Consider the following 12,685-nt stretch of genomic DNA (forward strand, 5'->3'; position numbering starts at 1 on the left):
AGGGAAATGCAAAAGACCACTTGGTCAATAAAAATACAATGGCAGGAACAGCCTCATTAGCCCAGGAGGATGCTCATATGTGGTTAATCCGTATTTAGAGATGGGAATGGAGAAGGTACCTCCCCAAGAGCTGGGAAATAGCACCACAAGCTAAATTAAGGACTTGGGGAAGCAATCCAGCACCTTGCTTAGTTTTCTAAAAGCCTGGTTTTATACTAAAGGTAGATGAGCAGCATTTTCTCCATAGGGAGAGGGGGAAATGCTCCTCTTCCACAAAGCTCCTTTCCCGCCCTGCCCATGAAGTGTGCTGGAATTTTACTTTCTATGGGATTCTGCATCCTGTGGAACTTGTGTGAAGGACGCCGGAGAGATGCACAAACACCTGTGCTTACCCCATAACCCTCCTTATGGACACCCACAAGCCCAGTCCCTTTCCCGTACCAAGAGAACCCCACTCCAGCCACAGCTAGACCCACCGGCGAGAACAGCCACCTACAAAATCCCATTTTCTGGAGAGCACACAGGGATTGCAAGTCCCCTGCGCCAAAAAAAAAACCAAACCCAGCCCACAAACGAAAAGCCAAAGCCTACCCACTACCAGGGTACCATTCCCTTCAAATGGTGAAGGTACCACGCATACAAGAGAAGTTGCCAGGATGAATCACACGGAGGAGGCAGAAGTCGTAATTAAGGTTTTGTTCTTTTTTTCTTTTTTTATTGTATAAAAAAAAAAAAAAAACCACAACTATTCGTAAGAAGTTCAAATGCAACAGAATATTACTGGCACCATCTAAGATACCCAAGTGTAAAATCCTGGAACGTTTGAACCCCCCCAGCATGAGCTGGGAGGTGCCCGGGCTCGCCGGGAGGCATGGGTGGCCTCTCCCTTTCTCCTAGCCCTCATCACAGCTAAATGGCAGGCAGCCCGAGAGCCGGGACACAACAGTGACATCAATGGTCTCTGCAAAACCCAACTAAGAACATTATGAAAAGGAAAAAAAAAAAAAAATCTAAACCCTTTTTTTTTTCCCTCTCTCTTTTATCAAAAGCCCTGCTTTAGTGACGTGCTAGCCCCGCCAGAGAGGTAACACACCCACAGCTCTGTCCAGAACAGGGTTAAGCTGTTCAGGTCAACTCCTAGTTCAGAACACCTTCCTCCTGTTGATCTAACGCACTCATGAGCGTGTCACAGCTGCTTGAGTTACAGCGATAAATGCTTCTGCGGCCTTCCCGGGTCTGGGAACCGCCTCCTGCAAACTCCACTCCACGCCGAAACAAAATCTCATCCAAGTCTCTTCCACCAAGCCCTCCAAGCTCGCCCTCAGTCCCACCTGGAGGCCCACCGACAGCATCCTCGGGAGCTCTGCCCGCTCTAGCTGGGCGAGACATTGGAACGTCATCTCTTTTTTTTGTTTTAATAAAAAAAAAAAAAAACCACTTTCATATATAATTTTTTTTGTTGTTTTTATATTTAAATAGAAAAATACTACTTCACTCTGTGTTATGAGCCAGAGACCAGTTGACTTCCAGTGACAGAACCAGGCGTTCTCCTCAACGCTCCTACACTGAGCTCAATGCCAGAAGATTCCCAGAAACCTCAGAGTGACCAGAGGGTGCAGATCTCCCCATCACACCATACAGGCAGGAGCAAGCGGAGCTCCATCACAGCTCCTGTCTTCCCTTCTCCGCAGAAGGGCACCAACTGTAGAGAACCATCCGTCTGCAGAGAGCCAGTGGTGGAGCTAACACCCCAAATTTTGACTGTTGGGGGGAGTCAGCTATAGTTTTAAGCTTTCCACTCACCGACTGGCTTTCTGTGTGTGCAGTCTGTCCCTGGAAGCCACCGGATCCCATCAGATGTACACATGAATTAGACAAAAAAAAATAAAACAGTGGTTAAAAGTTCTCTAACACCCTCTCCTCCTCTTGTCTTCTGAAGAGTCAATGATAAACAGACATTGATAAAACTAAATTTGCCCTCCTCCCCACCTCAAGACAACAAGAGTTATTGAGACACAAAACGTGTTATCTTGTACCCTCAGGATTACATCTAGAAGGGAAGTTTAGGGGTGCGGGATGTGCGGGGGGAAGGCGGTGTCTGTGGGCGCAGTCCGCTTAGTTCTTGTACTCAAAAGGCTCGTCTCCGGTTTCGTTGAGGAGACACGTGCGGACAAGGGCCTCTGTCACAGCGTAAGGATCACAGTTGGCGGAGGGCCGGCGGTCCTCAAAGTAGCCCTTCTTCTCGTGGCCCACGTTCCTGGGGATGCGGATGCTGGCGCCGCGGTTGGCCACGCCAGCGGAGAACTCGTGGATGTTGGATGTCTCATGGAAACCCGTCAGGCGCCTGGCATTGTCCAGACCCCCTTTGGGGTCGTAGGCACGGATGTGGTACTGGTGACGCTTGCTCAGCTTCTCAATGGCCTCTTCAATGTGCCTACAAATGGAGCAAGGAAGAGGGGAAGACACAGTGAGCGTCTGAAGGACGGTACGAGCTGAGCCACTCTTGACTGTTGCATCCAAGCCACAGCAGATCCATCGCTGTCCCCAAGCCACTTCAGGATGAAGCCTATGCCCTATATCCCATTTTTCTGACCATCTCAACACAGGGCTTTGCTCCACTTCTACTTCTGACCCAGGCTGGTTCTTGGAAAAGGATCCCCATAGCCTGAGAAGGTCCCTCAGGAGCGCTGCATGTGGGACACCACCAGTTTGACCCATGGCCAAATCCCCCAGACACACCGCCCTGGGGAACCCGCTCTCAGAGGGGAGATTTCTTATCACGCAGGTTTCAATTTGGGAAGCTCACAGAGTCAGCGGTTGGCTCGTTATCTCAGGGCATCGCTAACATTGAAGGCAAGAAAACACAGCTGCCAGGAACAATGCCTTCCTAGAGCTCCACTGCAACCCAGCGCTGCAAGGTGCCTGCGCTCAGCACATCAGGCCCATAAGGGAACAAGTTTTATATTTCCAGGATCTTGTTGTCACAGAAAACACGGCATTACCTTCCACAGCCTGGCCTAGACAGAAGCAAATGGTCTTTTTCATCGTGGTTATACAAAAAAAAGCTGATGCTAGGATTTTTGCAACATTTTGCAGCTGGACGGCCTGTTATGAATAGCCGCATCTTGGCCACCCATGCTTCCATCAACACTGATGGGAGCTGTACTGCTGGCTGAATTTCCCACCCAACACCAAGACGGTAGAACATAATTATACAAAATTTAAAAAAAAAAAAAAAATATATATATATATCCAGAAGAAAGGCTCAAACACAACACCAGGCCCCAGAGCGATGTCTCCCACGTGGACAAAAGCTCGCTGCTACCAAGCCCAGCCTGCCGCCCAGCAAACAGATGCTACTGGCCCATCTCAAAAAAAAAAAAAAAAAAACCAAAAACAAAAAAAAACCCAAAACTTACTTGAGACCTCCGTCTTCCCTCATGTTCTTGGTGCTGAAGTTGGTGTGACAGCCAGCACCGTTCCAGTTCCCAGGGATGGGCTTGGGATCGAAGGACACAATGACACCGAAGTCTTCGCACACCCGATGCAGGATGAAGCGTGCGATCCAGAGGTGATCCCCCATCTCAATCCCTTCGCATGGTCCCACCTGGAACTCCCACTACAAGGAGGAGGGGTCACGGGCTCAGTGGTGCCGAAACAAATTGCAGCGAGGCAACTCCCACCCCCTTACGCTCTGATTGTTGATTAAACCACATGTCTCCGAGCCAAAAAAGTCCCGCTGCCTGGGATTTTTCCTGTACTATCTCATTCCACGAGGCGGCACCTAAAACAATTTACCTGGGCTGGCATCACTTCGGCATTGGTTCCTCCAATTTTCACGCCAGCGTAAAGGCACGCTCGGTAGTGGGCCTCCACAATGTCTCTGCCATAGGCTTTGTCTGCCCCTACACCGCAGTAGTATGGACCTGCAACAGCACAGGTGGAACAGCAAAGGGAACGTAAGTTTCCAGAAGGAAAAAGGCTTAAATTCAGTGAAGACCGAGCACACACAAGGAAGAACGCTCCAAAGGCTTGAGATGCGTGGAAAAGCTCCAAAATCTCTTTTTTGTGGAAGCAGTAACAGAGCAGAGCACCGATGGAGAGCGAGTTCCTCTGAGAGTTTGGGCTTGTGCTCTATCATGCTGGGCATGAGTTTAAAGTCACCTGCAGACTAACAAACCGAGCAGCAAATTTGGATGTGGCCAATCACCATCTTAGCCTTTCTGCAACGGTCTTAACCTCATGGGTTACTTTTTGCCAATATCCTGCTTGCGTTTGTCCGCCTTCAGTTCTAGAAACACCTCAAATCTTTCCGCTCGCCTGGAGCACTGAAGCTGCGTCACACCGAGCACAGTTCAAATGCTCCCGAGTTGGTCCAGCGCAGATTCCCAAAAAGATTACCTTGGGGTCCGGGGAAGCCGTTCGAAGGCCAGCCAAATGGATGTCCATCTGTCCCCAGAAGAGTGTACTCTTGCTCCATTCCAAACCAGGGGTGCTGGTTGGACACCATATCCATAATCCGTCTGCAGGTGTGTCGGAGATTTGACTCTAGAACAGAAAAGCAGCATGAGGCTTGATACCATCTCCACCTCCATTCCCCATTTCCACTTTATTTAGGGTTCAAGTCCCAGCAGTGCTGGTGAAGAATCCCAGGACCAGCCCTTTCTCCACCACCAGCACTTTGTTTGCCTTTTATTTCCAGGGTGGGGATTACTTTTGTATGACACTAAGGGCACGAACAGCATTTGGATACGTCTCCCTTTCCCCTTCCCAGAAACATCACCTCCACCAGGAGAAGGTCTACTCACCTGCAGACTGGCGGTTGTATTTGAAGACCTCACAGAGAACTAGTTTATTGGGATCCTTGCGAAAAGGGTCCCGAAACATGGCAGCAGGTCGCAGGTACATGTCACTGTTGGAGCCCTCAGCCTGGAAGGTGCTGGAGCCGTCAAAATTCCATTCGGGGAGATCTGGAAGGGAGAGAGGAACAAGCCACAGTGACTCAGGGTCCCCGGTCACCAGGAGGATGGGCTCCCTGCCTCCCCCCAGTGTTACAGAGGTGAAGATGCTTACAGAGAACAGGCCTACAATAGGTTTAATCCCAACTCAGCTGATTTTGTTCCAAATGGGGGAAGCAAAAAAAAAAAAAAAACCAACAACAACAAAACAAGCGAAAAAACAGGGGAGTGCAACTCCCCAGCCACCCTGGGAAACACAAGGAGCTGGGCTGCCAGCCAAGCCCAAGCAAACCGAGCAGCACGGAGGACGTTTCCCATGTCGCAACAACCACCGGGATGAGCAAAGCACCCGGTCTCCTGGCGGAGACGGCTGGGCAAGCTGGGAGAGGGCAGAGCACGAGACATCCTCGAGCTGCGGGAAGGAGGGGAGCCATGAAATACCCTCATCCATGTCGCGTGGCCTGGAGAAGGTGGGAGAGCAAATCACGCCGTAGGAGACTCTGGTGGAGTCTCCTACGGAGGAAGGCTATGCCCAACTTTGCCCCCCTCATCCACCCCCCCTGGCTGTGCTCTGCCCTCGGGGCCACAGCACAGCGGGAGCAGCAGTGAACTCCACCCGGGCCAGTGTTATCTCCTCCATATCCCGGGGGGGAAAGTGGGAGGATGGGAAGCACAAAGATTTCAAAGGAGCTGTGCCAACCACTCCCTTAGAGGAAAAAGGGGAAAGGAGAGGAGGAGGGGGGGGAAAAAAAAAAAAAAAAAAGGAAAAGAAAAGATAATTCTGCTCAGTCACACACAGTATTTTCATTTCATAACTGTCTCCAGCCAGCACCATGGCAACCTGGGGAAAATCCTAATGCTATTATTGTGTAAGCTGGGACTGTTTGTTCTGAGGGACACAAGCTCTTAATTACACCGGATAGCTCCATTCTTTCCCCTCCACTTTCTTCTGCCAAACTACTTCCGGCCAAAACGAGTACTTGAGAGTCAATGGGCTGCCCAGCCCCTGCCAACAGCCCCCAGCCCCTGCCAACAGCCCCCTCCGCAGCGGGGGCAGCGCCCGGGACAAGCTCCCAACCCCGGGCATCTCACAGCAACTCCACATCTGGAGAGCTGGGAACGTCCCCCCCGTGGGGTATCTAGGGAAAGAGGTAACTGGAAGAGGGTGAGGAGCAATGTTTTGCCCAAATACCATCCTGCTGCCCACAAAAAGGGAGAAATGGCACCTTCCCCCCCAGAGCAGCCAAGCACGGCTGCTTCTAGCCGGCGAGGGGCTGCGAATCCTGCACCTGCCCTCTCACCTTCAAGGCTTTTGGGCTCGTGGTCCAGCGTGCGAGTCTTGCAGCGGAGGTGCTCCCCTGTCCCGTCGATCCAGATGTACATGGCTTGGACCTTCTCCCCCTGCGGCAGTTTCATGTACATGTGCTTGATGGCTTTGCTCAGGTGGGAGCTCGCCGAGGTGGCCATGGCTGCAGACCGGACGAAGGGGTTCCTGCGGGGAGGATATAAAAAACAACCCCAACCGTGAGCCCTTCCCGGCGCTCCTAGATTTTTCGCCTCCCGGCCAGGGAGGAGCAGGAGACAGCTCAGCCACGGGGCTAGCTGCCATCTCCAGCAGTCCCGTGCCGTTCCACAGGCAGAAAACACAACAGCTCAGGCAGACGCAGGCTGCTAGGAAAGCACTGCTCCAGCAGCGATGCCTTCAAAGAGCCCCATTAATGCCCAAAGTCCTGCCCACGTCCTGCCAACTACGTAGGTCTTATCCACCACGGGACAGCCATCAAAAGTCCTCCTCAGACCTCTGAACTTTTCACCTCCAAGCTCCTCGCTACCTAACACCCAAGGAAAGCCTTCTCAGACCAGCCAAAGTTACACAAGCCTTGTCTAGGGCAGGAGGCAGCACACCAGGAAGCAACGGGCAGCGCAAACAACCCCATCAGTCTCCAGGCAGCCATGGGGTGGCTGAAGGGGCTCTGGTCCCAGACCGGCAGCACCCCTGCCAAACCCAGCACAGCCTGGAACTGGGCTCCCACGGAACAGCCCACCTGCGTCAGGACCACGGCAGCCGGAGCTCAGAAAACCAAAATAGTTGAAAAATATGAAGTGACTTGGGAAGTCGCTCCTCCGCAGGGAGGACCGGACCTCCCCCCCCAGCCCACCCTGCTATAGCGGGGCTCCCTCTGCGCTGGCCGGGGTCGGGGGGGGGCTCCCCACGGCCCTGCTTCGCAGCGAGAAGCATCACCCAGGCGTCCACCTCCCGGCAGAGAGGAAGCCACCCGTATTTAAGTGAGCAGCTAGAGAGTCCCGTAAAGAGAAGGGGGGAAAAGAAAAAAAAAAAAAAAAAAAAAAAAAAAAAAAAGAGAGAAAGGAAAAAAAAAAAAGCAAAGAGCATCTGTTTTCAAAAAGCCACTCGAGCTGACTCTCCACTCCCCTCCCAAAAAAAAAAGAAAAAAACCAAAAGGAAGCAGGAATTTTTCCCTAGAAGGTCCGTCTGCCAAACAGCCGCCGGGGAGCCCCCGGCACAAGGCGGAGCTGCTTCCCGCCCCCTACCCCGTCCCTCGTCCCCCGAGGGCCTGCGGCGGGTGGTGGCGGCGGGGCCCCCGCTCCCACGCGTGGCCGTTACCTGCGCTGGGCGGCGGTGCCGGCGGCGGCGGCTGCGGGCGGGCGCGGGGCTCCCACGCTCGGCTGCCGGGGCCGCGCCCGCCGCCGCTTTATGGCGCCGCAGCGCCGGCCCCGCCGCACCGATTGGGCAGCGGCGGCCGGGCCGGGGGGCAGGACGGGGCCGGGGTTGAAGCGGGGGGGGGGGGGACACGACAAGAGGCCGCCGCTCCTCCTCCTCCTCCTTCTCCTCCTCCGGAGGCAGCACCGCCGCCGGGCTGCCGCTGCCCCCCCATCCCCGGGAAGAGGTTGGGGGAAACACCTCGCTTCTTCCCCGCACCGAAGTAGGGGGGGAAGGGTTTGGGCTAGTTTTGCGACTCCCCACCACCCCCCGCCCGAAAAAAAAAAAAAAAATAATACCCCCCTCTCGTCTCGCATAGTTCTGGGGAAGCGGCGGCGGGAGGGGATCCAAGGCTTTCCGCCGCGTTTACATTAGCGGCTGGCTTTGCATAACTCGCCGGGATGGAAATCGGCCGCCCTGGGTAAACAGGGCAGCGGGGAAAGGAGGGAGGAACTGGAACCCCCACCCGAGGCCCGGGCCGTGGCATGGTGCACGCGTTCGGGGGTGGGGGAAGAGGCAGTGCCCACACCATGCCCCGCTTTGCCCCTCGGAGCAGGTTACCGAGGCACCAGCACCTGGATTTGCAGCGGAGAGACCCTGTGGCTTCAGGGGCAGAGAATCAGTCACTGTCCCACAAGGGAGGACCCGCTTCGGATGCACTCGGGTGGCAAGAGACACCCATCAAACCGCAGGAACTGCCCAGTATTTTTCCACCCCGGCAGCTCCCTCGCTGTCCCATGTCCCGCTCCTGCTCAGCCCTCTGCACCTCCCAGCCTGACCTGGCACTTGCAGAAGGAGCTGCCACCCCTGTGCCCAGGCCTGCACCCACACGCAGGTCCCAGGCCAAGAACACGCCATCCACACATCCAGGCGGGATCCCGGGCTGCCCCACACCAGCCTTGGGGCAGGTGGCACCAAAATTGCTATCCCTCCAGAAGCTGGACCCTCCTGGCCATCACAGCCACCCTACTGAAGACACTGCCGCTGCACAGCCAGAGTTTTGCTGGGGGTGGGGGGGGGAAGGGGAAAGTGGCCAGGGAGAGCTGGATCCTCAGCCAGGAGGAGGTGGAAGTGCTTGATTTATTGCCCATCTCAAGAGCTGGGTCCCCACCCTCCCTCTGGGGACTACCCAGCTCATTCTTTACCACCACCTTGCAGCAGCCACCACAAGTGTGTGTTATTCCCCTGAGGCTGTCCGGAATGGAGGTGAAATTCAGGTGATTTTCACCTCCTCGCATTGCTGGGGCAAGGCAGAGCGACCAAGCGTTACGACAGAACCTGCCTTACCCCAGTTCCTGCACCCCACTGTATAGAGCAGTGGTTTCAACACAGAAATGTCTTTTACTCATGAGCTCAGGATCCCCTATTCAGACCAAGTTCAGCTGTGGTCACCCGAATCTAACAGCTCAACTGAAGCAAAAGGAGGCAGGAGCTGGTGCTGAGACCCAGTCAGGCCAGAAGAGACCCAAAATAGCTCCCATAGAGGGGCGCTGACAAGCCATAGGCACCGTAAAGCCCTGCCCAGCCCTTTTCCCTAGGTTTGCAGAGAGGTTTTAACTGGGACACTGACAGCTCTGATAGCTCCAAATTCTTGGAAGTGTGCTGGGTACCCGCAAATTTCTCAGAAACTTTGGCCACCAGAGCTGGCTGCAAACAAGCCCAGGGCATTTAAGGGTGGAGGTCCCCGTGGGGTGACCCTCGCCCCATCCGAGCAGCTCCTCTTTTCACCTGCTGAGCTCCAGAACAACCCCGAAGGGAAGCGGGGAGCAAAGGCAGCTTGCAACGTAAACATCTTCCCCTCCGTCCCATAAACACATGCCGGCCAGCAAACCCTGTCCTGGGAGAGACACCCCCCACCCACCCCGGCGTGGCGTAGGCAAGGGTTTCGCGGCTGGATGGGGGAGGATGTCGCTGCCTGCCTCGGCGACATGGGGTTTGGTGGCAGCCCCATGCCTTCGCCCTGCACATGTTTACGAGCCAGCGGAGAAGAGCCGGGCGCCGCAGCCGCGGGGCCAGCGCCCTCTCCCGGGGAGCCGGCGGGGAGTCGGGGGGGGGAACGGGAGAAACAGTCCCCTTGTCGCCTGGCCGGGCTCACGGCAGCTTGTTTACCGCCTGCCTTCCCCTCCTCCCCTCGCAGGCTGCCGGGGTTTTTTGGTTGGGTTTTTTTTGTTGTTTTTTGGGGAAACGCGGCTCAGCCCGTGCCTTTCGCCCAGCTGCGTGCTCCAGTGACCCTTATTGTCGCCAGCGTTCAACGAGACAAAAACCTCATCGGGGAGCTGGGGGAGGGCGCGGTGCCAACAGGTGTCACCTCCCCGGAGTGGATTTAAATCAGCCTTCAAAGGGCCTCCCCGCTCGAAATGCGCAGCGAGCCCGGCCAGGGACAATGCGCCGCTCCAGGGGCGAGTCCCAACTGGCACATGTTTTTTCTTTCTTCCTCCTATTAATTCGTGGGAACACCTTTATTCGCCTGCCCCGGCACTTCCCTCCGGCACGGTTTACATCCTGCGAGAATTGCCAGGGCTGGAAAGCGCCTGGTGAGCTGGGAGGGTTGGGCAGGGCTGGACTCTTGGCAGCCTTTTGCCTCCAAGGCAGCAGTGCAAACCTAGCAGGGACAACCCACAGCACGGTCCCCAAGTCTCTCCGAGAGAGGTCTGGGGACCGGACGGACAAGTCTCTCACAGTTTGCATGAGACATGCCCTCTTTTATGTGTGCCCCATCCGATACCGCCCTGGCACCTCTTTTTCCAACCCCAGCCAGGCTGTAGCGAGGGACCATGGCTTCCCTCCCCACCATGCGTTTCTGTGACCCATCCCTGTCCACGTGTCCTCCCCCATCCCTGTCCTTGTGTCCCCTCCAGCTGCCCTGGGCAGTTTGCTCATAGCCCAAGGGCCTTGCACCCCCGCCTGGCTGCTGGGACCCCTTGAAAGCACAGCCTCATGAATTTAGGAATGCCTTAAAATGCAGATATGTTACACCACAGGGAGAAAAAAAAAAAAGGGGGGGGAAGTGAAATTCAAGGGCTAAAAAGGCAGAATATGAAACTTCCCTGTGGCTCAGGCCCTGGGGCAGGTGGCCACTGGCTTTGCTCCTGCGGTGCTGGGACTCTTTCCCAGCTCCCTGGGGCCGTCTGGAAGGTCGGCCCCTGGCTGCAGACCCTGCAGCTGGAGAGCTGGCCACCCCCAGGATCTCAACCCCAACACAACGCAGACCTGGTCCGCTAAGCCCAGGTACCCATTTGCCTTTTACCAGCAGTAAAAAAATATCTTAAATAGAAGTTAATGATTTTTTTTTTTTTTTAAATGGAGATGTCACACGGGGAAGAAGAATTGTCCATTTTTGTTGTGATGGGTTAGATCCTAGGAGGAGGCCTGACGCACCCAAAATGCCCCAGCCTCTAGCAATGGCACAGCTGGGAGGGAGGAGGGACGAGCATCTCTCCTCTCCCTGCACCCAACAGCTAAGACATTCCCAAATTCAGATATACCATTTTCTGGCTCATCCGGGAAAGCACTTTGGGCTGCAAGGTCCCACAGAAGTAACTGAAACACACCCAGGTGAGACTCAGACATGGCCGGGATGTCCTGATGGGGCATCACCTCCATCTCAGCCCACCGCTGGGCACAGCTGCATCTGCTTGGACCCACCACAGCTGGGACCTGGTCTCTGGAGGGGCTGGAGGAACTGGAGATTCAGCCCCTTTTACCCACGATGAGCAAGGGCTGGAAAACGAACCTAAAAGCCTTAGCGAGATGAGCGCTTAATGAACGAGTTGCCCCGATAAGACTCAAACAGCAGTCACCGACTGAGGACAGGGGAGCTCGCCGCGGGGTGGGGAAAACGTCTGAGCCGGGGACACTGACCTTGTGCAAGCAGCGGTGGCCGACCGGTCTCCCCCGGAGTGCTGCGGGAGGCTGACGAAACCCCCCAAGGCAGGGAGGCGGTAGCTGCTCGCCCGATAAGTGAGCAAACATTGCACGCTCCGCAGCAGGCCCATGTTCCCTTTGAAGATGCTGCCAGGGTCAAGGGTAGCCAAGGGGTGGTGACCAGAGGGCTTTGGGCGGCAGAGCGGGTTACCTGGGCTGGACAGAAGGACAATGTAGGAGAGCCAATTAATAAATAAAAACGTGCAAAGGCACACACCAAGGAGAAAAAAAAAAAAAAGCTCCCTCCCGAAGCAGTTCAGCTGCAATACCCACCCATGACGCATTTAGGGCAAGAGGGGCCTTGGACGGCAGCAGCCAAGAAAACCTTATGCAAACCAACCCCCACCACCACCCCCGGGGGTTGCTCGCCTTTCCACCCCTTCGTCAGCCACAGGTTGCCGTGCCCGATGCCCACCCTTGCCACCCCTTCGCAGGAAACCATGGCATTTGCTTCATCCCCCAAAGCCCTGAGCTTCGTCCCCGGTTCTGTCCCCCCCCCAGCCTTAGGGAAGGGCTCTGCAGAAGGGGCATCGCTGCTGCCAGCTGGGGTCCAGTCTGGCAGCAGCCCCGGCGGCAGCACCTACCTCTCGCCGGCTCTGCCCCGACACGTGGGGGGGGACCTTGCGCAGAGGCCGAGCGTCTTCAGCGCCGCGGGGGCTGCCGCCAAGGAGCACGTGCTCGCCTTCAAAAGCGACCCGGGGCGGGGGGGAAAGCTGGAAGATGAGAACGTCAGGGGCAGGCGGGATTTGAGACCCAGGAATTGCTTGGCTCGGTTTGCTCTGTACAAGGGTGGAGAATATCCCAGGGAGCGCTCAGCGCATGCCTTTCCCTGCAGTTGGAAATTGGTCACAGTGTGCATTGGCAGGGTTGGGTTTTTTTTAGTTGGGGTTTTTTTTTTTTTTGGCTCTTTTTTTTTTTTATTTATTTTATTAGCGCTGTTCGTGCTGCGAAATGCACTCCCAGCTAGGTCAGGGCTGCGTTAGCTGTGGCTGGCAGATTAATTTCAGCATAATATCACTTCGCAGCTCTGTAAGCGAGGGCGCAGAAATCCTCAAAGCGCTGCCCAAGCTGATTCAATGGGAGG

The 12,685-nt window shown here is 55.4% G+C and overlaps 1 protein-coding gene across 2 annotated transcripts; it reads right to left on the reverse strand.

Annotated features, from left to right (window-relative positions):
• Positions 1 to 687: 687 nt before the first annotated feature.
• GLUL (glutamate-ammonia ligase) lies at positions 688 to 11,732 on the reverse strand. 2 transcript variants are annotated; one of them, XM_054211956.1, is made up of 7 exons: positions 11,539 to 11,732; positions 6,260 to 6,450; positions 4,809 to 4,970; positions 4,402 to 4,548; positions 3,799 to 3,926; positions 3,420 to 3,619; positions 688 to 2,434 (listed from the first exon to the last, which is right to left on the reverse strand). In XM_054211956.1, exons 1-7 carry the CDS (start codon positions 11,670 to 11,672, stop codon positions 2,116 to 2,118), a joined length of 1,281 nt encoding a protein of 426 aa, XP_054067931.1. In that variant the 5' UTR covers positions 11,673 to 11,732; the 3' UTR covers positions 688 to 2,115. The 2 variants fall into 2 exon arrangements, with proteins under 2 accessions (XP_054067931.1, XP_054067932.1); XM_054211957.1 differs by lacking the exon at positions 11,539 to 11,732 and adding an exon at positions 7,582 to 7,736.
• Between the last annotated feature and the right edge of the window lie 953 nt (positions 11,733 to 12,685).

Source organism: Rissa tridactyla, chromosome 8, assembly GCF_028500815.1.
Source record: "Rissa tridactyla isolate bRisTri1 chromosome 8, bRisTri1.patW.cur.20221130, whole genome shotgun sequence".
In the NCBI taxonomy this organism is placed as follows: Eukaryota; Metazoa; Chordata; class Aves; order Charadriiformes; family Laridae; genus Rissa; species Rissa tridactyla.

What these genes read in the sequence shown, in the direction of transcription:
- GLUL (XM_054211956.1), bottom strand. Translation starts at nt 11,672, where the DNA reads ATGGGCCTGCTGCGGAGCGTGCAATGTTTGCTCACTTATCGGGCGAGC. An exon ending in CGAGCCCAAAAGCCTTGAAG is followed by an intron (nt 4,971 to 6,259) that starts GTGAGAGGGCAG and finishes TCTCCCTTCCAG; the next exon opens with ATCTCCCCGAATGGAATTTT. An exon ending in CGGCTTCCCCGGACCCCAAG is followed by an intron (nt 3,927 to 4,401) that starts GTAATCTTTTTG and finishes GTGCTGTTGCAG; the next exon opens with GTCCATACTACTGCGGTGTA.